This window comes from Hippocampus guttulatus, chromosome 15 (genome assembly GCF_054856545.1).
Source record: "Hippocampus guttulatus isolate MCC_2025c chromosome 15, RoL_Hgut_1.0, whole genome shotgun sequence".
Classification (NCBI taxonomy): Eukaryota; Metazoa; Chordata; class Actinopteri; order Syngnathiformes; family Syngnathidae; genus Hippocampus; species Hippocampus guttulatus.
In genome coordinates, this window is record NC_141275.1 from 10,985,670 (window position 1) to 11,011,512 (window position 25,843).

Consider the following 25,843-nt stretch of genomic DNA (forward strand, 5'->3'; position numbering starts at 1 on the left):
AAATATTTCAAGTGAATTTGACTCTGCCGCCAAAAGCATATTGCTAGCTGTGACACCCGCTAGTCAAAGGCTGGATCAAACAACTGCAAAGTCCCGAATATTTGTCATAAGCCAGATCATAAACCCTGTTTAATGAGCCATTAAACAACAGCCACACTGCTTCCTGTTTCATGTTACACTGCACTTCCTCACCCTACAGTTCATATTGTCTAATAGTTTGTTTTAAAAATACAAGCAAACCGTGCATCGTCCCCCCCAGATGCGTGTTCCCACTGCGTGACAAAATATTATTTTCACACGTGATCCTTGAGAAAGCTGTCAACACATCTTGTTTTGTGGTTGTCGCAAAGCAAGCAGCAGGTGTGTTGCCGTTGGCTTTTGTCACAACTGGTTAACACCTCTCATTATTTCTCTTACTCGCCAGGCAGCTGAGACACACAATGGATGAGTCATCAGATGCAGAGTGTGACACGATATGGCCAAAAGTATTGGGGCATTACACATGGATACAATTGGACATGAAGGAAAGCAAATTGCTCCCAGATTGCATGACGAACCTTGATGGAACGCAAACGGGCCTTCCCTTACCTTTTCTATCAGCATGCAATTGCCCAAAAACTGTACAGGATATTTCTTATACTATGCTGGATTTGAATCAGGTTGGGAGTTTCATAGCCAATGTGATTAATATGCTTAATGGAATATGAATTACTCACATGAGAGCTATTGGCAAGAACAATCCCACACGGCCAATCAATGCTAAAACGTGGGTTCATGTTGTATCGTTTTCCTATCAATAGAGGGAGCCACTTTCACATACTGTACATACTGAGTCCAGCACTATGTTGATGCTCTGCAAAAAAAATAATTAATAAATAAATCCTCCTAATCCAATCAAGATTTGAACTGTGACCGACCTTCCACTTTCCTCGACTTGCAGGGAGACAAATGCAGTTTCAAAACAAGCCCAGCCTGCTGAGGCAGCTGAGTAGCCTGACAATTTTTTTCTGTCCAGGTGATATAATGCACGTCCTTGTCCATTCATTCATCCATCTTCCGAACCGCTTCATCCTCACTAGGGTCGCGGGGGTGCTGGAGCCTATCCCAGCTGTCTTCGGGCAGCAGGCGGGGGACACCCCGAATTGGTAGCCAGCCAATCGCAGGGCACACAGAGACGAACAACCATGCACACCCTCACTCACACCTCGGGACAATTTAGAGTGATCAATCAGCCTGCCATGCATGTTTTTGGAATGTGGGAGGAAACCGGAGTACCCGGAGAAAACCCACGCAGGCCCGGGGAGAACATGCAAACTCCACACAGGGAGGCCGGAGCTGGAATTGAACCCGGTACCTCTGCACTGTGAAGTCAACGTGCTAACCACTGGACTACCGGGCTGCCACGTCCTTGTCCATGTCTCTAAAATAGTGTCTCAGTACCAAATGTTTGCGGGATGGCTGGCCTGGTCCTAATGTGAAGTGGTCATTACATTAATCATATGCGGAGGATGGACCACCCAACCGAAGATGTCTCAATGAGTGTTTTGGAAGGACTATGAAGTTGGTGACAATAAGCGCGTTTATCATTCCATTTTCTGACATCTCAACCCTGACTTGTGTAGACTTTTGATTTCTCACAGGTGACACTCTTAACTTAGTGGTTAATAATGTATTGTATTATATAATTATAGTTACCAGGAATGAGATAAATAGTCAGTGCAGTGGTGCTGTAGTGAGCTGTCAAACTCCGCACATGCAGAGGCAGGTTAGACCTTGTGTTGGTATTTTCGCAGGGAAATGTAAACGGGCACAGTACGGCACATGTAAAAAAGGCCTTTTTGATCTGTTACAGGTGTAAACATATAGCTGACTTGATTCGCTGCCAATCGAAGTGACTGACTCCTGTCATTCCCTTCAAATGACACGCGACAGGTGCAGTAGTCCTTGACGAGGCGGAAGATGAAACCTATTTGTTTGAGTCCAGCGATAGGTAAAAAAAATGATATCATGTATACATCAGGAACAGTTCCTGATATATACATGATATCATTTTTACATAATATAAATGGACTTGCAGTTCCGAACTGCAAGTCCATTTAAATTATGTAATGAAGGTGCAACCTACCAATCAAGGTAACCATTTATGTTTTGCAAGCATCTAAAAGTTCCAGGTATTTTTTTGGAGCCTATGATACTCAAGTAATTTAACTTTTAGACTCAAAATTATTTTTTTCTACATTTGGGTAGGAGGGTGAGGTGCTTTGGACAGGAATGTCCAAAAATGTTCAAAGTGTCCGTTTGCAAAAATCAGTCCATCTGAGGGTGATGAGCTGTTCTGCAGCCCATTCTCCGAGGTTGCATGAGTAACATCTGCTCGTCAGCTGGCGTCACAGCTCCACGGTGATGAGCAGGCGCGCGTGTGTGCGCCGCCCGAGACGCGTGGCCACAGTGGCGATAAGCACACACCACACAGGCGGCAGCATGGAGGTCAGTCACTCCTTTTTTTGCAACAAGCAGAGCAGCCGTCCTCCAGACAGCTCAACGTTTTTGTGATTTCATTTTTTTTTTTTCATCATCTTTGCATTTCACGTCTCGTCGCGGGTAGCGTGTGCACGCGTGCGCGTGGGACAAGTGAGGCTGTCAGAGCAGCACTGTTGCTTACTTGCAAGACGAGCGGATGATGTTCTGAAGATCCACGAGCAGAGAGGTACAGTACATGTTCCGCACTTGTCCCGCGTGGGTGGGGGGTGGGGGGGGGGTGACTTTCTATTCAGTGCATGCCTCACCCTTGGTCATCATCATCCGTGCAAGGGTGTCCTTTGCGGGGAACTCGGCAATGCGGCTCCGCGCACTAGTTTTGGGGAGAATATTGTCACATCTGTCACGCAGCCTGTGAGTGACATTGCAGTAAAAAAAAAAATTACCCCCCCCCACACACACACAACCACGACGTATGTCCCTGCATGTCACTTTATTCTTGCCTTTCCTTCTATAAACTGCTGTTAGAGGACACCATAGAACACCAACCCAGCTAGAATATGAATCATCCGTCGCATGACAAAAATGATGGCTCTGGTGCTCAGTGCTGAAAGATATGTTCATTTATTATACATTATGGATGTGTATGCAGTGAGATCAACCGACGCCTGACAAATTGCATGCATTTCACTTCACTGTCAGAAATAGGGCTGCACAATAGAAGTTTGGTTTTCTCACTCAGTTTGCAATGTGCTCAGTGCTTATTTGTGCTTAGTGCTTATTAGTAAGTGCCAGGTCCCGCAGAGGGTCATGTATGTTCCCGAATGAACTAAGTCATGTGAATTTGACAAACCATTGTGCTTCCAAAAAAAAAATATAACTGTTTACTTGTGCATGTCTAAAGTTAAACTCCAATTATAATCTCGACACAGACTCTACAAAAAATGAGACGTACTCCTGGTGCGTTACCCTGATTGAAGTACTGAACAAGAGCCTCCTGGATGACTGATGTGTTGAAGAATGACAGCGGAATAGAAGGGGGTCATTTTTGAAGTCATTCTGACAGGAGACTCCTCTTTTCACACCGCATGTCTGGAAATAGAGTTACACAAGTGCTTTTTTTTTTTCATGAAAAGTACATTGTTTCATCAGCTCTTGGTTCTTTCTTTGACGGCGCTATTCACAACAAACACACAATCCATCCCAGGTCCAGTTCGACTTTTGATTATTTTCTGACTTCAAATCTCCCCATTAGAAATAACATAAATATTATCAATTCTAATTATAACTTTTTGGGGCGGGCTTCATAAAACATTTATGTCATGTGCAGGTTTAAATTTGTGCATGATGTTTACATTTCTGTCTGTGTGTCAGGGATAGTTCGAGTGAGAGAGAGAGAGAGAGAGAGAGAGTCATATCTGCATCGCCAAATATTCTGAGAATCTGTTTGCTGACATTTGTAAGTGCCTTATCCTCTATGGCGGTGTACTCATTTGACATCCGTTCAAGCAGTGTGGGTCCGCTTCCCATTCAGTGTAAATGAATGAATGGGTTGTCTGTCTCTAAATGATTGATTGGAGACAAATCCAGGGTGTAGTGTGCCTTTCGCCCCAGGTTAGACGGCATTGCAGCTCACTCCTTGCCCCTGAACAACATACGCGATATAATTACATGTATGGCTGGACAGTTTGGATTCTTTCTTCATCAACATTTTCCCTTAAGACTTACGGCATGTCAGAGTCATACGCAGGTGCAAAAGGGTACACGCACAAAACGGCCATGTAAATGCAAAAAAAAAACAAGTTTTATTGTCATCTTAAACTTAGACCTTGGTTACGTAATTATAGGTAGACTGCACCTTGAGCACTCGCATTTTTCACCAACCAGTTAGGCAGGCTGTGTAAGAGAAAAACACCAGTACTCCTCCGAATTAACACTTGTGAGACAAGTTTGCTTAAACGGTGTCATAATTGAACTACTCCTCAATTCTGAGATAGTTTTTTTGCACGACGCCCTTATTCTTGACAGCTGTTTGCTTCACTTACTCTGCCACTTGCGCGCAGCCGATGACTCCTCCTCCTCATGCACTGACAGTGTCATGTTTGCCTTCCTCCCTGCACAGGTTTGACAGTCACCAGAGAGTCACCACCACATCAACCACTCTCCTCCCAGGCCTGCGAGCCCTCCACCTGCACCCCTCCAGACATCATTGAAGACTGGACAGCAATTCTCGAAGGGGGGTGTGAATGTGTTTATACGACTCTGAAGACCGAGAGTATACTGCTCCCCGCTTCCCATAAAGATGCAGTGTTGCATGCGTGTGTGCTAAGATTGAGAAGTGTAGACTGTGTATGAGGGGGGGGTGGGGGGGGGGGGGGGGAGTCGTGCTGACCAGGCTATGAGTGCATCCCGCCTTTGGATGCGGAGTTGAGCGACGGGAGCCAGAGCGGAGACTGACTGAGGAGTCACCATGGGGCTTGGACAGTCCAGCAAGTGTCCCGTCATGGGTGACACCGACGATGGTGAGTGTCAACTTTGAAGCTCGTCGTCTACTTGTGTGCTTCCCTAGTTGATAATCAAAGAGTGAACTGAATTGGACTTTCATGTAGAAGATGTTTCATCTTAGACATTAAAAAAAGTAATAATAATAATTAAAGACTTTCTGCACCCGGACCAAAATGAAGGTGGTTAATGCTGAAATGTATTCAAAAACAACAACAACAAAAAAAATCAGGTTCAATTTGGGTACAACCTGTGATGATTTAATTTGACACATTATGGTAAAAAAATATATATATATTTCTTTTTTTTTAAATGAAACCATATGGCCTCAGTGCTGCACCGCATGGCTTATTCATGCACGGAGAGTGAAGACGAGCAACAGTTTTCATATTCATATTTCAAGGAGGCAGCACGGTGGAAAAATAGTTAGCACATCTGCTTCACAGTCGGGGCATTTGCATATTCTTACCTTTGCTTGCATGTTTTTCTCACGGCACTTTAGCTTCTTTCCACATTCGAGAATCATGCATGTTCGGTTAATTGAAGACTTCGAATTGCCTGTAGATGCGAGTGAGTGCCAATTGCCGTTTATTTATATTTGCCCTGAGATTTACTGACAACCCGTCCAGCGTGTGCCCCAACTGTCCAAACTAAAGTACTATGATAAAACTATTACTTTCTGATTCCGATCGTTTTTGTTCTTGCAATGGCAATTCAGATCATATTTGAGTCATCAAAAACCATTATATCCGGTATATGAATTAAAATGGACTCACATACTGACAGATCAGTATTTGAATCCCAACTCCTGGTCATGTCACATGTTGGCCATTGGGAAAAAAAAAAAAAACATTCTCATCCCTGTCATTGGGCTATTTGAACGTTGTATCAGCAGTGTTCCCAAGACTGGTGTCATAAAAAATATGCACGTATTTCAAATGCAGAACTACAAAGTGGAGGTCTTCCCCTTTGAAGTAATCCACACTTTTGCAGCCTTGTCTGCTACGCTTTTCTTGCACTCCCCGGAAAGAACCTCGCAGCTTGGTCATCATGGTCATCTCGATATCGTCCATATTTTTCAAAACCCGGCTCACCTGAAGATGTCAGGATGCTCAGGGCATTATGAAATAGGCACGTAAGCAGCCACTTGAACAAAGCAAACACCGCAGGATCTCCATGTAGATGTGCAAGAACTCACAGTGGGTGATGCTTCTCACACAGAAGAATGACATCAACGGTTCTTTGACTTTGGACTTCAGCTGGCTTGGATTTTTTTGGCCTTGGTAAGGCCAGATGGACTCAGTGAAAGCTTTGGTGTTTCCTCGAAGTTTTATGACTCATCGACCGTGATTAGTGTCCTGAGCAAGTCTGGCCTCATTGGTCTCATTATCACTCACCGCTCATTGCTTGATGACCTGACACAGGATATGAATATAAAAAGGAAAAAAATATCAAAACGGCCGATGACTGCAGAGAACTGAGGTCACCGTTACATCCTCCAGGGAAAATTGTAGTTTGAAATTTTGTGACAACAGAACAGAAACAGAGCCTTGCCCAGACAACAGTCGGAAAAAGGAACACACACAGAAACTAAGCTAAGTATTCCCAAAAAAACAGCACTATAAGAATGATGAGACAATTTAATGTATTCATTGCACGATTAAACTGTTTCTCTGTGTTAAAAATAAATAAAAGCTCACCAACACAGGAAAAAAAAGAAAAACAAAAACATGTGGTGGGGCACAGCCCCAATTGCTCCCAATCCAGAATTGCCACTAGACAAAGAAACGCTATTTGTTCGCGAACGTCAGCACACTTCGCGTTTGTAAATAGTATAAATGTGTTTCTGTGTGAAGATGCCCCAATTTGAATTTATTGATCCAAGTGTGTAACAGCACCCCAAGTACGATAATTTAAGTGCATCCGACATGTTGATTTCATCAGAAATGGATTTCCAAATGATAGATTTGACATTTTCATGCTAAACCTTTCCCTTATTTACGACAGAGAAGCTAAGCTCTTTGGTATATCTGCAGCTGTAATGTCTTTTTTTTTTCTCCTGTCACATCCCTCTCAAGTTCAACAGGCCACACACATTCTGTGGAAACACACACATACACACACACACACTTGGTTAAATTACTGCATCGCACCCACTCATGAAAGCGTCTCCTTTTCACTCCAAGCAACCTTTATCAAAGAAAGAATTCATTCATCACGGCAAACCTCACTTCTGCTTAGTCATCCGCCTTGTCATTCGGCATAAACGTCACTCACGCCCGAATCTTTACGGCGCACTTTTTGAGGTTAATACACCCTCCTTATGATTTCACGCAGCGAGGGGCACTTCTTAGGAGGGCGCACTCAAGGCAGACGCATCATTTTGAATTTGATGAAAAGCCCCTCACACTGGAAAGGAAGTACTATAATCCCCTGCGCTCACGTCAGAAGCAGGCAGGGCTGTCCTTATGAGGTCAGCGTCAGCAGAAGGGAGTTACTTGACCGTTTTTTTTTTTCACCCTTTCATGCACCCTGTAACCCGATAACATGATAAGCTGTCCACTGGCGTAACCGCCGTCCCTGAAAGGGTTAATTGTTCAACATTTGAGAGGGGCTTTTACCTCCACTGCCTGGCGACTATATTCCTATATTTCTCGAAAGTCAATTTTGAGCTTTTCCCCTGCCTTCAGATGAAAGAAAAAAAAAAAAGGAAAATTGTCACACGTCTCTTTAAGATTGACCTTGACCCGGTTATTATGTCGCTCGATGTTTGCATGAGTCATTTCTATTCCCTCGATCTGCACGGAGAATGCTAGAGGCCAACGATTGGTAATGTAAAACCTGTTCAATATTTTCGATCACCGATAAGTGTGTGGTTAACACCGAGCAACAACAACAAATAGGAAAAAAAAAAAAAACAATCACGCACTTCACGTTAATGACAAAGATTCATTTTGAAGATGAGTCACGTCGTCAATGAGGCTCACACGTCTCCTTTCTTCACCTTGATTAATTCAAAAGTTGAAAAAAAAAGAGGCAATTACTGTAAAACTTATCAAAGTGCTTCATTTTGGGACATCGTTAGAGCTCATTTGCAACCATTCATAGCCCGGGTGTTGAAGAAAAAAAGAAAAAATGAATACCAAGTCCATAATTCATCCTCAAAAGTTCACTGAACTCGGGTTTCTTCAGTTACGCTGAGTGTTGGAATTTCACGTGATCATGCTTTACACCAGTCCGTCAAGTTTGATTTGGTTACAGGCGTACTTTCCTCCAGAAATGTTTTCCAACTTCAAAGGTTCACGTGTATCCTTAAAACAAGGTTTGATGCTACAAACGGCCCCAAATTAAAGTAAAACTTTCTACTTCCATCCAAAATGGAGCAATCTTCTTTTTCTGATCACATCTTTGTGTGACGGATACATTTCAGAGTAAAGTTTTCCTGGCAATATCAGACGGGTATTGCGGCTAACGTTTAGTCCCCATTAATTGATCCAAACAGAGGCGTGTGCGTGACGGTGAACCCTGCCAGGACATGTCGTTGGTCTCCTTTGAGGATGATATGTGTATCCCCTATGCGCTACGCCTATTTTTCCAGCTCGGGTAACTAGGCGACAGTGCTTAAAACGTCTGTTTACTGCTGATGGTGCTTTATTCACCTTGCTTCGCCACATAGGCCCGCGGGCTCTGCTGCAACAGTCGCAGTAGCAAATGTGCGAGAGCTGTTGTTTGTCCGTGGCTCTAAAAATAGTTTATGGGGTTCAAATAGAAAAAAAAACTATTGTGTTCCAGGTTTTTCTGCAAAAATGTAGTCCAATTTTATTTTTATTTTTTTTGTTGGGGGGGGGGGGGTAGCTAATGGTCTAAGTCAGGGTTGTCCAAACATTTTCGTTTGAGAGCCGCATACAGAAAAATGGAAGAATGAAAGGGCCACAATTTGTCGTTTTGAAACATGCGGAATTCAGTTGAGAAAGCAATTACTGAATATGTTGTTGGTATTCTCGAGTTTATTTTATCAGCTTTCTGTTAAAGGTGTGAAGGCAAATAGTTGATGATTTTTCCAAGTTTTTGGGGTGGCCAGCAGCCCTTATTTCTCACAGAATGGATCCAACTCTGCCCTTATCAGCAGCCGAATCATATCTTCACATTCAAGACCAAAAAAATAAAAACAAAATACTCTCGTAAGGTGACCATTTTTCAGTTACTTGAGAATCACTAATGTGATGTCACGATAAATCAGCCAGAGAGCACAAAGTGGATGAAACGATGTTTGCCTCTAAAATTGATTTATCTTTAGTCACTACAGTGTTTTGATTCATGGCGTTTTTATTTGCGTCTTCGGGTGGAGAGAAAGACGTTCTACAGTACAATCTCCCTCCTCAGTCTGCCAACCTTCACCTTTTTTTAATTAGCCTTGCGAGCCAAGTCAATTATTTTTTTTTGTCAAGTCAGTCCACTGAAAAATGGATGGTGGGCCACAAATGGCCCCTGGGCTGTATTTTGGACACCAGTGGTCTAAGACTATTGTAGATTATAATTATGATTGAAAAGATTGCATTGTCTCAAAATTCTCCCATATGAATACCAAAAAAAAAAAAAGAATGTATCACCCTCAAGTGCAACATATCTGCCATTTTTGTGTTGTGTGTCTTGCCAGCTCGACTGGCGCACAGATACACACCCTTTTTCCGACGATGACTCCAATCTTTTGAGCTTAGGGCGAATGATGGAAAATGACAGCGGGGGTTATACTCGCACAAAGAAGGGAACAAAATAATGTCAAGGCGTCGGAAGCAAAAGCAGCCTTTTGCAGATAGTCCGAATCTGTGAGATTTCCTCATTTCAAGAATGATTTTCCCATGTGTCAGTCAAACTCAAACCGACAAGCAAATGAGCTCCTCATTTTGGTGATTTCCACACTTGATGTAGGGCTGTCAACGTGTCAATTACGCTTCCGCTTGGATTGCCGTAATTACACGCTCTGTTAGTCATGTTTCCATCATTTAACATTCCATATTAAACCATCCTTCGGAAGAATACGACAGTCGGTCCGGACTTCCGCTTGCAAGCATTAACTCGGCTGTGTCTGGGCAAAAGCTATCGAGCAAAGACTCCCCGAGTAGCTCAGCGGGGAAACGATCATATTTATACACGGTGTGTGTCTCTGTTGGACGTGAACCGAATGACGCGCGGGTGCGCTTGTCAATCTGAATTGTAAATCAGGCCTCTTGTGGTTCCTATCGAAGTAAGTTGACACAGATCGGGACAAGAGGCGCAAGTGTCATCTGGGTAACAGATGAAAAGATGAAAATATGAACTGTGTGTCATGCAGAAGAAGTTGTAGATGGGTGTGTTCGCATCGCTGTAGTGAATGGTCGGATGAAGATGTCAAGTGTTCAGCAGCTGGTCAGTCCGCAGAGGAAGCGCACATAGGGGAAAATCTCATTCCCTTTGTTGTCATGGCAACCGGAAACAAACAGCCCATCCTGTTTCAAATGGCAGTGCTTGCCGGTTAATGGATGAGAGTGCTGCATATGCGCGTGTGTAGCTTTTATTTAAAAAAAATAAATAAATAAATAAAAATAAACAGTCACTGGTCAGTTTAAAAAAAACATGTTACAAAACACATTTCATTAAATTAACTCCATTCCGTTTTTTTTTCTTTTCACAGTCAATTTTGACCATTTCCAGATCCTCAGAGCCATAGGAAAAGGAAGCTTTGGAAAGGTGAGCCTATTTTTTTTTTACATGTTTTATTGACAGCAAAATTACATTTAATTGGCATGCAAGTGTAATAAGAACTTCACCGCTGTCAACAAGTGAAGGAATGGGCTATGGGATTGCGACCAAACAAACAAGACTTAACAACACAAAAAACAGCCAAAAGCCAAAGAAAAAAACAAATATGCGTGTGCTGAACGACCAAATCACTTAAAATTTCCTGTAAATTCTGTTTGAATGGGTATTAAGACTTCAAGGACATTTCAGTGTGGAGGTCAGTCGAGAAAGCACCCCGTTTCGTTGAGACGGTCGCCCCGATAGGAGCAGTATTGTACAGGGTAATTATTCCCATCAGCTTTTTCCAGCATGTGCGATGACTTATAACAATGCGCATGGAGGCCAACTGTACACAGCAGCAACATTCTGTCTGACGGCAGATAAGCAGTCTAATCACGGTAAATGCAAAGCTGCTCAATGGGGGGAGTGATGTGATCAGGGTCTGGCTGATTAACTGCGCCAGCTGCTCCACAAAAGACTCTCTTAGATAACAGATAGCAGTAATCACTAGCTTATTGACGCTTGTAGCATCGACGCACGTCTCGGTGCAGCAGCTATAGTCAAAAGACGGTAGGCAGCCCGATGTGTCATTTCTTTAAAGGCTATCCAATCCAGGTCCAGGTTCCCCTTGAATTTAGTTTGACATCATGAAGAAGGTGTGATGAAGAACAATATCGCAAATCTTCTGTTTCGTCAATACGGTTCACTTTGCTTTGTCAAGGTAACGGTTCAGATTGATCAATCCCGTTGAAGCTCAAGTATCCCATTTTTAATTATCGGAGATAACGACAACAATGGGAATGATTGAAAGTATTTTGCACTGAAAGAGTTGTGCTCTTCTCAGGTTTGCATCGTGCAGAAGAAGGACACGAAGAAAATGTACGCCATGAAGTACATGAACAAGTTGAAATGCGTGGAGCGGAACGAAGTGAGGAATGTCCTGAAAGAGCTTCAGATCATGCAGAACCTGGAGCATCCTTTCCTCGTCAACATCTGGTAAAGCCACCCATTTCCCTGCTTTTGGTAGTCGCCTTTTAAGGGGCCTTGAATCCGACTATTAGGTTTCATATGGATGAACGGGCGATTACAATACGTCTACAGAAATATATATTGGAGGAAAACCACCAAAGTGCTCCGTCATTGATTTCCACTTTGACTGCCTTCCCTCAGAACCACAACAAGCAATAAAATGCTTCCCAAAGCATTGCCGCAGCGACACGGTCCATCAGTGCAATGAAATACACACAAAAGAGAAAATGACCGATTAAAAAGGCCGTTGAGTCCCCGGCGCTGTGAGTCATGAACACGCAGCATCCACAATCATGCGCATCGTTCGTCCCTTTCAAGTAGCTAAAAGGAAAAATGTAGTTTGCTCGCTCATCTCAGGCGTTGAACTTTTTGCTCCCCCTTTGCCTCACTGCGTTTGGGGAATTTAAGGACACGGCCTCAGCCTTCAGATTGCGAATCATCAAGATAAGTCATCGGTGACTTTGAAACAACTTGATCGTCGTAATTTGGAATAGTATTGCGCACCAAGGATCACATCTTGGAGGTGCTTCACATGTGTGGCGTGTTAAGTTTCTGTCTGAAAGGCTTCATTTATTTTTGATAAGCACCTTCTCTGCCGCCCAACGCTCCAGAGAATCGGGAGAGAAAAACTATCATGGCTGAATAAAAATGAATCATCTCCTCAATCCCTTTCAGTTTGTTTGTATCAAATGGTCATGCTTTTGTTTTTATTTATTGCTGTTTTGGATTGGATCCCTAGGAACGAACGTAGGTAGCCTTTATATTACTCCATAGTGTTCACAAACACTGCACTCGTCTGGCAGAAAGACTGCCTTGAGATAAAGTGTGGGGGGGGGGGGGGGGAGCATCTCACAGCCATGAACAAGACAGGGCAGAGGGAAGGCAAAAAAAGACGATGGGATATAGGAAAGGACAGCTGAGCATGGAGGAGGCTCCAGACGCGGGCAATGTACTGACTTCTCAGACAAACAAGGACAGCGCATGCTTTCTGGCATGCTGCGCCGGACATAGAATAGGGGGGTTGAGTCTGGAAGTGAATGCTTTTGGCAGTGGAAACTTCCCCCCTGGGAGGGGTGGTTTCCTCCGGAGATGTGCTTGGGTCAGCGGCTTGCCTGCGCGCCCACTCTGTCGGTTGTGTCGAGCTGGCACGTTTGTCCTGAGTTAAACGTTCAAGGTTAAAGACTGAGAGATTACTTGCAGGGAAATGAACCGGACCAACCCAGCTATGGTTGGGAAAATGGCTTTTCTGTCCTTTAATGGACTGTGAATATGAAAGATAATCCTTTATTCTACCCCCGCCCTCCCCTCCCCTCCTCCATCAATCAGCCCTGTTTGGTTTATTGTTGGACTACAAAGTGAAATGGTTGTTCCTGTTTTAGGCTAAACTGTGTGTAATGTGCATTTACTGCACAACTGTATCCACCGCTACTCATTTCTTACCAAAGTTCACTTTGGCTACTCTCAAAAGATAATTACGAACACTTGGTGTGCATTTGCATTGTACTCTCTTCCAAAGTGACTTGGCAACTCTTATTGTGGCAGGCACATTGTTGCCCTTCCAGTCATTTGTTGTTGTTTTTTTGTTTGTTTTTTTTGCATTTCGGTGAACTGGGATCATTTTCTGGCCTTTGTGCGGTAAACAAATGTTTCTTCTTATTGCTCGGTCAAATAAAATTGCTTTTATAAAACTCTCCATTCTGTTTTATCTACCGAGGCTAACCACACGAACAACTACACGTTACTGTAAAAAAAAGAAAAAAAAAATATATATATATATATATATAACGGCATAACTGCCACAAGACTCAACTGTACAATGAAAAGTAACAGCTTAAATTGCTTCAGGGGGACCCTGTTTTGTACCAGCAAGTCTCTTACAACTGTGCTTCACGGACGAACCCGCTTTGTCATCCTCTATTCATTTTCCTATCCCTCAAAAAGTACCAACAGCGACTTCTTATAAAAGCAACGCCGCATGACAAAAGCATTTCCTCCAGGAATAGACATTATGTAATGCATGAAAAAAAGTATTGCAAATTTTACAGGGACTATATCATTTGTAAGTATGGGATTTTAACACATCCATCTAAACTGTGGTCACGTATGCTGATCCCAAAAAGATTTTTAAACCTTGCCAATTATCGTCGCTAGAATCGTTAAAGTAACACTTTTTTTTTTTTGCACTTCTGAATGCCTCTGTGGATGTGAGCTCTGGCATGAGGTGAGACTGCTGGTAGCCATCGATCAACGGGAGGTGCTAGGGGATAGGGCAGAATGACAGCATGGAGCCAACACGTTGTTTTGAGTAGCAAGCCAGCTGTCTCCCATCAGCAAAGGACATTGGTTGTTCAGAAGTGTGAGTGTGCGCGTGTGTATGTTTGATATATCCATCAGTCGATGATACACCAGGAAATAGAGTCCAACTCTTGAATGACTTAGGATCATCTCAGTCTGAATTGAATTTCTGAATGTTGGACTAACGCACTCCGATTGGGAATGTCTCTTGACATGCTCTGGTGGGCCTGAAACTTGGGTATACTTCAGTCCGTGCTCAGCATCTATGCCTGGAAATCCATCCATCCATTTTCCGAACCGCTTGATCCTCACTAGGGTCGCGGGGGGTGCTGGAGCCTATCCCAGCCGTCTCCGGGCAGTAGGCGGGGGACACCCTGAATCAGTTGCCAGCCAATCGCAGGGCACACAGAGACGAACAACCATCCACGCCCACACTCACACCTAGGGACAATTTAGAGCGTCCAATCAGCCTGCCATGCATGTTTTTGGAATGCGGGAGGAAACCGGAGCACCCGGAGAAAACCCACGCAGGCCCGGGGAGAACATGCAAACTCCACACAGGGAGGCCGGAGCTGGAATCGAACCCGGTACCTCTGCACTGTGAAGCCGACGTGCTAACCACTGGACTACCGGGCCCCTGCCTGGAAATCAAATATTAAATACTAAATAGGCAAGGAAATACGGTATTATCATCTACCCTGCACATATTGCCATGACCGCAAGAACCAGGATGGATCTCATCTGTACAAGTATCCACTTGTATATGTTATGACAAGGCAAGCCAAGTGTATTTGTATCGCACATTTCATGTACAAGATATTAAAACAGAAGTGGTCCAAGAACGGACACTTGTGGCACCCCTATGATCTTTGTTCACACAGACTCATGACTACTAATTGAGACAAAGTAGCTCTTGCAAGTAAGATTAGAACTAATTTAAGTCCCACCCATTGTTTTAGTGCATATATTATGATCAACTGTCAAATGCAGCACTGGGATCTAACCATACCAAGACAAGGGCATCTATAAGATTAACTGGACTGCATACCGTGTAATTGAAAAAAAATATAAAGTTTTACAAGTGTTATAGTAAAACTACGAAGGATCTCTTTTGATGACTTTTTTCCCCCTTGAAAATGAATTTGGATTTCCAAGATTGCTGAATCATCCAAGTTCCAGTGATGCTCTGTAGTATGAATGAATTCCTTTTGCATTGACAGTAATGTTGTGATAAACTGTCAGGAGATGTGCAGAATTTCAATTGCATTTGAAAGGGAGGAAAGGAGTCCCTTGTAGGGGCATTATCCTGTGAGCTGCTGCAAGACTTCCATTATCAGAGTGGCCTGAGGTGCCTATGCTTCACTAAAAGCTCCATGCAGGATGCGCTCCCGCAGGATTGGCTGTTTGGAGGCCACAAAGCGGTCACATTCAAACACATGTGAGAGGAGAGGCACAACGAGACAGACAGAAAAACAGGGACAGCTAGAGGAAGAAAATGTTACCAAAGCTGCCTCGGTACCGGGAAGACATCCAGAAGTACTTGTCCCCATTCTGACAGTTGCTCTGAACAAAAAAGCAACAAGCTGCTAATGGATGTTCAAGAACATCAAGTATTTGTCCTTCCTTTTGTCCACGCCATTATTTTTACCATCTGCACTATTCGCCTAAGTAGTGTGGTATGAAACGGTGGGTCTTACCGTCGTCTGAATGAAAAGACAGTTTGAAAAAAAGCAACCAAAAAAAAAAAACACATAATGGAAGCCGCGAGGACTTTTAAGGAGTCCGTTTATCCAGCCTCTATACCAATTGACCTCATTGGACAACCATTCACACTCACGTTCAGTCCCTTAGAGAGTTTCGTCTTCACTTGGACCACTCTTCACACAACATGCATGTTTTGGGGGCAGGAAGTTGAAGTAAGTGAAGAAACCCCACACACAAACTTCCAATCTCCGCACAGCTAGCTTGAGCCAAGATTCCAAACCAGAACTGATGATTCACCGTGTCGCTTCGATTTGATAGCGGAAGTAATAAAGGGGGAAAGTACCTCATTTTATATTTGACACAATTGAATAGCTGCTTAAGGGAGAGCGTCACTGTGCCAATCAAGCAAGCAAATGTGCCCACAAAAGGTATGTGACAGCTCTGGCTCACCTTGACTAACAAAAGGTGTTTATTCTCCACTCATGAGTGTCTGTGAAAAGCAGAGGTGGAAAGAGGGAGATGGAGAGGGATAATTAAGCTATCAGAATGATTAATGTGGTGGAAGATCATGTGTAGGCTCACAATGCTCACTACAACCTGAGCAGTTTTGCTCGGTGCCTCGCATATAAAGTTTGGAATTTTGCATTCTTGAATTTATCCGCACATGAGTAACACATAATGAAATGCTGTATGCATTTTTTTTTGTTTGTCTGCCATTCACAACATCCTCATCAACATTTTTTATGTGGCTAAAAATTCCTACTTCGATCGACGCAAATGAATATTCTCCCGGTCGGAAATCATAACGTCACTCTAATTCTAATGCTGAAAAGTGCAAAGGCGTCGTACGTATCCTCTTTCCAACCTTGGCGGATATTCTTTCTGCCCTGGGAAGCCAATCAGATGTGAAGTGATCTCAGCATTATCTGAGCCCTAACAAAACAATTTAGAGTCAGCTCAATAAACCGCCGCCCGTGCAGCAGAATCACCTTTAGATCCCAGGGTGTGAGAAAAGAATTCAAAAACAAAAACATGACTTGGCAGTCTAAGTGTGCGGTTATGTCTGAATGAGGCCGAATGTTTCTAGTTTATCTTTTAGAAGGGAAAGAGCAGTTTGGCCTCAGTGAGAAGCTTGAATGACAAGCATTGCAACAACAAAGCAGTGAGCTGAATGCTGATTTGGACTTCCTGCCTCTCTGCTTAGTGCTCCGCCAGTGATGGATAACAACATGTCGCATTATTACCCCGACATTGCCTTCCGCACAAATAAGAGCAATTGAGGAACACAATGCTGCAAATACGATGAAGCGAAGATTGAATTTCCCATCCAGGAGAAATTGGGTGTGCATGTTTTGTGTATTGTGTGAATGTATAATGTCACTGCTCACTCATGCTCACTCGTGCCCCATCTTCCACTACGCTGCAGGTATTCCTTCCAGGATGAGGAGGACATGTTTATGGTGGTGGATTTGCTCCTCGGAGGAGACCTGCGCTATCATCTGCAGCAGAACGTCCATTTTTCCGAGAGCACCGTCAAGCTGTACATCTGCGAATTGGCTTTGGCCCTGGGGTACCTGCGCTCCAAGCACATTATACACAGGTTTGAATGGTTCCTCCTTTTCTCCCCGCTTTCAATTTGAAAACGAGAATGATTTCTTCGTATGCCATTGGAATGGTCTTCCGTTTGTGTTCTGAGCCTTTTTTGCCGGCATGCTAAGATACGCTGGTGTCATGTCGAACCAGCCAAAACTTGTCTTTAGAAGCACACAAATGTAAACAAGAAAACGATTTTAAACAGATGAGATACTTCAATGACATTTGCAATGATAGTAAAGAAGGGGGATAAAATAAATGATTGCATTAAATGGAACTTAGTGTGACATAGGAAAGCAGGCAGCATGCCCTGGTTCTGGTTTCGCAATACCATACATAAATAAAAATTTAAAAATTGACGTTTTACATCGTTAATATATCAGAGGAAAATGTATTCATCATTTTGTGCTAATCAGACGTCGACCAGCATTACAGAATGCAAAGTGTTTGACCTTACAGGTTCCACTGCATTTCCCCCTTGGCTCTCCACTTCTATTTCATTTAGTCGTAAAAAGACCGCTAAGTCAATGTGCAGAAAGAACTTGACGCAAAGGTCCCACCGGAAACGACCGTTATCCCCAGGCTGCAGACTGCGGCTACTATAAAATGTGCAAGATAAAGGCTTATTTAATTTGTAAACTGCAGGTTAAGTGCTTTTTAAGCAGGGCGAGCCGCCGGCCAACGCTACCGGGGGGAACAAAAAGTCCTCCAAATCCTCAACTAAGTGAGACTACTCTCAGGACGATTAATCCGCTTTTTTTAAAGTTATTTAATCTGCCTACTGGCAACCAAACTCCCCCACCCCTCTCTCTCAAAAAAAAAACACATTTGCTGTCGTTGAATTGATCTCTTAACTCATTCAGTACCAGCCAATTCTGGACCAAGTCTGAAAAGACGTTCAAAAACGTCTTTGGGAGTGAATGAGTTAAAATAAGGTACAGGTGTATAGGCTAATAGGCGATGCTATCCCTCTTTGACCAAGTAATTGTACATTTTATGACATTATTTCCTTTTACGGTCAGCCTAAATTTTCCGGGTAACTTTAACTAAATGTTACTTTAACCTGAAATGACCTCCCAACCACACAAGGTGGCTCATTTGCGGCAGCATCCTCCCTGACATTTCGTGCTCCACAAAACCTCAGCGTGAGCACACAAAGATCCTCGCCATCCTGTGAGCAAGCATATTATATTTTTAGCCTGGAAAGCCTCAATCAAACACGCAAGATTGTTCCAGTGTACGACAAGTAACGTCCGCTACTCAGGAAGAAGCAAAAAAAATAAATCCTGTCTTTCCATCATGATGACTAACAGCAAAAACAGTCACGGAGAACAGAAATCAAGGACGTCCGCTAATGAGTCGAAGATTGCACGAACTCATCCGTGCTCACCAGCCAGAGTGGGAAGAAAAATAAAAACCAAAGGGAGTATTAAGTTGCAAATTCATTCAGCCCATTGAGTGAAATTTAAATGTAACTATATATTGAAGTGATCATTTCTATTTTCATGCCGCAGAGGACAGACTGGCCAGCTGATAGAATCAACGTCACTTCAATCTGCATTCATTAGTTTTCGATGAGATGAGACGCTCATCTCATTTCTATGGAAATTGAGTGAAGAATTACACACATATGTGACCACTCTGACTTGGTAGCACTTGCTAGAATGAATGCTAGAATGTTTTTTGGGGCCCATCTTTGGTGATTTAATTGAATTCTACGGTGTACCTGAATAACAAAGGCCGAGAGATTTTCAGGAAGTCATTGTACACGCTGAGCTGGATCTAAGTGTTGTGTTTTGTTGCCCGTTAAAGATATCACAGAAAGTGAGGCTTTGGAAGATTTAAGAACGCAAGTTCTCATTTCTTTGCTTTGCGAGAGTAAGATTTGTATTGTTCTCCGTGGCGGACGAGATAGGCTGCGCTTGTATTTGAAATAATACATTTTGCATGTCAAGCTGTACAACTGGCATCTAGTTTATCATTGGTGTGATGAAAATTTAAACGCATTGCTTTTGCGGAGCCTCACAGTCATTTTTATTCTGGCTTTTGTGGCATCCTCAAGTAAAGTACACCATATGCATTTGAGTGTGTTAATTTTTCACCTGAGCCAAGATGAAAAAGGGAAAAGCCCGAGAGGGAGGACGGGGGGAAAATTACACGCTCATGTTTCATAAATACAGATTAAGGTGCAATCTGGTGCCAGCTCCTTGAATGTAGCGCCCAAATAAACAGACATGAGGCCTGTTGAAAACCTCCCTCGGAGCACGACAGGTCAAAGAATGTTTACCAGACGTCGTTAATTGCCGAAAACTGTCTTGTCTGTCGCATCAACAGGCAGATGACATGACTAACGAACAAGGCTGAGGATTGAGGATCGCTCTGAGTTACTCGTAGGACTGACATCTTATGTAATTGGGATGTGCATTTTGGCCTACGTTTTATTTTTGTACCCCGTTAGTGTTCTCCAAAGTCTCCAAACTTATCAACCCGGACATCATCCAGCAGCTGCACTCAGCTCTCGTTAATGAATAAGGAATGAATATCTCCCAGTCGTACATACACTCAGAATGTATCAGGGCTTGTTTACCTTTAACCAAAAAAAGAAACGGGGGCGGTATGAGTCACAACGTAGTCAGCTTGATTGGAAGTTTCAAAAACAGTTTTTGCCACGCCTACATGATTGATGGCTCATTAGAATTCTTTTGCGATTGGATGGTTCCTCTCACTTCTTATGACGTTGTACGCTTGTGTGTGACCCACGCACTTTCCCAGCCTCGGTTCTCAGGTGCGCAGACCAGCTCCAGTATCAGCTCAGGATCTTATGACCAGGTACAGGTTTCAGTTACCCCTCTGCCTCTTGATGGCAGGCTGTAATGAGGCCATCAGATCCTGCTAATAGCTTGTAGGGGCAGTCAAGTGAGAGAAAAGATGCTCGGATCAGCTTGCGCACCAAGTACACCGCGCACGTCTTTGCACTTTACTCAAAGACACGTTTTAACCTCCAATTGATCCTTTGTATTTTACCAATCGATCAAATAGAATGCCTCTCTGCGACAACACGCCCATTTACACTTGCTGGCTTTATTTCTATATAGAAACACGTAAGATGATTTAATATGCGGTATTCCTTCTTTTATGACATTTTTAAGCAAAAGTTTTGGAACAGCTCAGGTGAAGCAGCGATTGTCAACCGGTGGTCAGTAATTACATTGAATGCTCATCCGACGTTGGGCTTTGATCGTTTCATATTGAATTTGGGTGATGTGATAATGAACACCCATGTGCCATAAGTCTAATCAATAACAATGACTTCCTTATAGCTTCAAATCTAATTCACAGTTGTTTTTTTTAATCATGCCATGTTTGGGGTCACTCCTTGACAATGTCACCTTGGCCTCCTTCAACAACGGAAAAAGGGCTTCTTTTTCCTCCCCACATCCACTCTGAGTCAGAGTCTCCGTCTCTCTTTGTCACTTCCCTCCCGCCAGCCTCTGAGGCAAATGTCAGCTAATTAAGGCTTACATGAACGACCTTTCTCACCCTCCCACCTGTGCACACGCAGCACTTGATCTGCCAGGGCATCCGTGAGCTCAGCACCGCGCTCCCAACGTCAGCCACAGGGACACAAGCACACCCACAGGGCCACAAGCACAAAGCCCGAATCGGCGTGGCCTTTGATATGCTAAATACCACCAGCTTCCTGGAGGGCAGCTGACTGTAATGAGGGGAAACACAATGAGGTGGCTTCCATAAAAGTGATCTTTAACACTCACATGAGCATGTCAATGTCAGCATCTCTGCTAATAAAAACACAGTCGCAAGCTCACGTGAATGCATTCAGTCATCTGGGTATCGTTTACCCCTTTATTGCAATGAACCCCATTTAATTCAGGGATATGTTCCAGGCCCACCCACAAGATTGAGGCTTGGCCGAATGTGGGCAAAGAGCCACAAGCAATCTTGTTTGTTCCACATAACATACCATTGAGTCCTTTCCATCAATAATTACTTCCACCATGTTTGAAACCTGATGTGGTATGCTTTGGATTGTGAGCCCTTCCTTTGCAACTCCCTACTTTCCACAAAAGCTAACCAAATAACCTGTGATTATTAAAATATAACATATACAGTATATTATCATCTCAAGATACTGACTATAAATGTTGTCATTCTGGTCTTGTTTTGCAAATCAAATCTTTGAATGTCCTCTAATAACAATGTGGCATTTTACACGTTAGAAAACGTGGGCAGAAATGAGATGCAAATTCCATCTCGGCCTGATTTTAGGCAATCATATGAGGGGAAAAAAAACTCACAATCTAATCCTTATGTTGTGTTTCTCACTTCAGAGACATCAAGCCTGACAACATACTCCTGGATGAACACGGTGAGCTCCTTTTTAACAGCCAAATCATGTCATCTATCCATCATAGCGGTACAAATATGCCCGGTCTCACGAGAATTCATTTAGGGATCGATGGATGTCTATATTGTTTTTGTGGCAATGCACAAATTCTAAGTTACTCAGTCTTTGTCAACGGTGAGCTCAAATATACGCTGAGGCGATTATCTGGAACAGTATGCCATCTTTGTTGATCACCGTTTAAGTGATTAAACATGATACAGTATGACGGACAGAGGCACTCAAAATTCCCATATTGTCCGATGAAGTGCACAAATCCATACTGGGACCATTAGCAAATTCCTTCAATTATATAAATATATCCATATATAGTAGGTGTTGTGCACTGTAGTTCCTATTAGTAATAGGCATGAGCATTAGCAGGGAAGAGAGAGAATATTAAAATGGAATAAATACCCCAGAGGATCAAACCTCGCGACAGTTGTTGTGGTAATCCTCGTACGCTACATGAGATAATCTGATAAAACACGGTTCAGACATACAGGTTGGTCTAGGTTCTGGCCTGACAACAACTACCAGTACATAAAATCTCTTGGTTCAACAGGTCACGTCCATCTAACTGACTTCAACATTGCAGCCATTGTGAAAGATGACCTCAAGGCAACATCCATTGCAGGGACCAAACCATACATGGGTAAGAAAATAATACACGAGTACAGTTGACCCTGGGGATATGTTCCAGACTCACCCATAGAGAGGCCATTAAATATGTATATATATATATATATATATATATATATAAAGTAGTTTTAACCCCATTTTAACCCTTTCAGGGACAGCGGTCACCACAGTGGACAGTTTATCAGGTTATCGGGTTACGGGGTGCGCGAAAGGGTTGAACGCATTTAAATGCATCAAAACCGACTTCAACATATTTATACACATTTTCCAATCTATCTTCTGTGCTTTTTCTCACTCACATACAATATCACATGCGAGAAGAAAAAAAAATACTCTTGCTCACACAGTCCTCCATATAAGGGGACACTCCCGGATAAAATTTTACAAAACTGACACCTTTTAAAAAAAAATAATAACAACAACAACAAAAAATTAAACATTGTGCATTTCAACACCAGCATGTTCTACCGATGCCCGTCTGCTAACTTACCATTTGATGGGAAATGCCATTAATGTGGTACAACTGTTTGTGTCAAAGGATTGAAGTGAAGTTGCTTGTTCCACATGTCTTGAACTGGAACCGAATGCCACCAAAGCGCCTGCTTTCTCTGAATACTCAATATTTCATATCATAGTCATTTTTTTATCATTGCAGCCCCGGAGCTATTTCAGATCTTTGAAGGCTCCCATCCCGGTTACTCCTTCTCGGTGGATTGGTGGTCATTGGGCATCACGGCGTACGAGCTGCTCAGAGGGCAGGTAACAAACAAACAGTTGTTATCGGCTTGGCTCTGCACCGGTTATTATCCCACGAAGCAATAAATATGGAAGACCTTGGGAGTGAGCCAGGCCAGTCGCCAGTTCTCATAAAAGAGAAGGGGATAAAGCCGTAATTGAATTTTACATTTAGGCTGACCTTACTGGTGAATACGCTTGAAGATTTTAGTCACGCCGTGAGACAGATGGCCGTGGGAGCGTATGGAAATATATTCAAGATGATTTTTGAGAGCCATGTAATTGAAATTGATTTTCTCAAATGGGGTTTCGGTTTTCCCTTTTGCTGGGCTCATCTGCAGGACTCAAATTAAAAATGTCATGGAAATAAACACGGCGCGGAATCTTTTCACTCAATCTTCCAGGCTGCGGGTTCCGAATACACACACTGAGTCTTCCTCGTGGGTGATAAAGGGCGGGGCAATGGTTTGACGTTAATTGCTAAACGTTTCAAGGCGTGTGAGAATGTTGCCATTTGCCAACTGAGTCAAACTCAATTTTAAATTTGTTTCTGATTGATTTTTTTTTCAGTCCGAACACTTACTACGTTATGCAATATATTTTGAAAAATGTGCTTAAGAGTGTCAGTCATCCATCCAAGATAAATTGGATTTTTTGGGAGTGAAACCTGCATCCAGCAAAGCAGTCACAAGAAACATCTACTCATCGAAATAACTGCATTTCTTTGTCGGACATATTTGAAAAAAGGTTTGGTTCTTGGACAAGAAAGGAAAACTCGTTGTGGGAACATTAGAGGGGTGTGGAAGAGGAAACGCAGAAAAAAATGTAATTAAAAAGCCATCTCTTTCTTGGTGTTTGGAAAACAGTCGGTTGGTTCCTTTATGCGGTCTCATTTGTCCTCATGGAAGCAGAAAATGAACAGAACTAGGGAACAAATTGCTTTTAAGACACCCACTTTGTCAAAGAAACTCCTGCGGACAGTTGAACACAAGCATTTGTAAGATTGTCTCCCGTCTCCTCGCCGGCTTTCAGAGGCCATACGTGATGAGGTCCAGCACCCCGACCAATGAAATCCTTCACACCTTCCACAAGGTCCACCTCAGCTTCCCATCAGCGTGGTCCTCAGAGATGAAGTCACTCCTTAGAAAGGTAGACTAAAATATCTGCCTCACGTCTCCTCACCTTGAATGATTTTATTTCTCTTCACTCGTCACCCACTTAATCGTGGTTCACTATTCACAAATTCAGCTGTACGGTTCTCCGTTTTCAGGAGCGGCATCACTCTGCACACGGCGTTGGTAGATGAGGGTAGGTGGGCGGATCAGATAGAGGGAGGGCTGCACCGCTGTGGGGATGACCACAGCTGACTTCCATACTGGCCAATCAAAGCGGCGCCTCTCGTTCCCTTTTAATTCCGGCCTTCTAGTCGTGCGTAGCGTACCGTTGGGGGCGTAAACGTAGCTACGCTGTGAAGTGATCACTTGCGCACAAAGTCCTGACAATGAAGCGCCTGGAGTCCATTCCTCGCAAGTGCTCATCAGCTGTTCCACTTGGCCGTGTGCGTATATGGGCTTATATTCTTGGCAGCCGTCCGCTGCAGTCTAACTGTTGCATTTCTCCGTGCGCCGACTTCACGCACCTCATCGGCATTCCAGCTGTGTACAGGAGTGTGTGAGAAAGGGGAAATGTGTGCGCGTGCGTGAGGCTGACGTAAAGACAACGTGAGGGGGGAAATTCCATGCGCAACATATTTTATCATTATCCTTCAAACTACAGGACCTGCAGAACCCTGTTCGGTTTTATATGGAAACTGTTGTCTTTGACTCTTCTGTGACCACTCTCACCGTCACTTGTTATCATCCTCTACCCTAAAATTCTCGCTGCACTATCTTGCAGCTAAATCCTCAATCTCAGACCGCTCATGTCTCAGTGGTACCGTGCCTTTCCCGGCATTTTATTATTTTTTTAAAATCGAAATTGAATTTTTTTCCCCCCCCTTCAGTTGCTGTGCATAGACATCCACAAGCGCATTTCCTGTCTGGCAGAGCTGCAGGATCTGGACTACATGTCAAACGTCAGCTGGGACACCGTGCTCAGCAAACAGACCCCTCCGGGCTTTATTCCCAATGTGAGCATAACAATTCAACTGAAATGGCAAGCTACTTGAACACAAAATGCCCAATCTGGGCATGACAGCGCATTTCGGACTCTGTCCTGACAGTCTTTTGTTGCACATTAGAGATATGACACTTTCTTCCGTATGCCATTGCTACATAAATCACGTTTGTAGTCAGTGGCTAACGGGAACATAAAATACAACCATAAATCCTGTGATCTCGACAACACTATTTTCTTTTCAGAGGCAAGCGAAGATTTAATGGAGACCATGTACTGGTTGCTCTGTCTGCACACACTACTTTGATGATGGTCTCACAATGTGATGATACATTAACACAGAGTATAAATCAATTACAAGCTAACTGCGAAATACTGATTGAAACCGGGCCAAACAATCAGAATACTGTATGTGTCCGGTTTTTGGTCAACATACTGTGTCAGATGTTGCTGTCCCACTGCAATCCTGTAGGTGGCAGCAATGGTGCCAACTTGCACACAACGCGAGCACGACCTGCCTTGCTCGTCGGCCCCAAAGCAAGTAGATTTTAACAGCAAAAAAAAAGTGTA

The 25,843-nt window shown here is 43.3% G+C and overlaps 1 protein-coding gene across 1 annotated transcript in view; it reads left to right on the forward strand.

The window, feature by feature from the left end:
• The first annotated feature begins 4,860 nt into the window (after positions 1–4,860).
• The window catches only part of stk32a (serine/threonine kinase 32A), a 28,287-nt gene continuing 7,304 nt past the window's right edge, over positions 4,861–25,843 (forward strand). Inside the window, exons 1-9 of the mRNA XM_086131785.1 lie at positions 4,861–5,000; positions 10,652–10,707; positions 11,603–11,754; positions 17,213–17,386; positions 21,729–21,766; positions 22,347–22,436; positions 23,079–23,182; positions 24,191–24,307; positions 25,161–25,286. Coding sequence (XP_085987911.1) covers positions 4,949–5,000; positions 10,652–10,707; positions 11,603–11,754; positions 17,213–17,386; positions 21,729–21,766; positions 22,347–22,436; positions 23,079–23,182; positions 24,191–24,307; positions 25,161–25,286 — 909 coding nt within the window. The 5' untranslated portion in view covers positions 4,861–4,948. The remainder of the gene's footprint in view (positions 5,001–10,651; positions 10,708–11,602; positions 11,755–17,212; positions 17,387–21,728; positions 21,767–22,346; positions 22,437–23,078; positions 23,183–24,190; positions 24,308–25,160; positions 25,287–25,843) is intronic.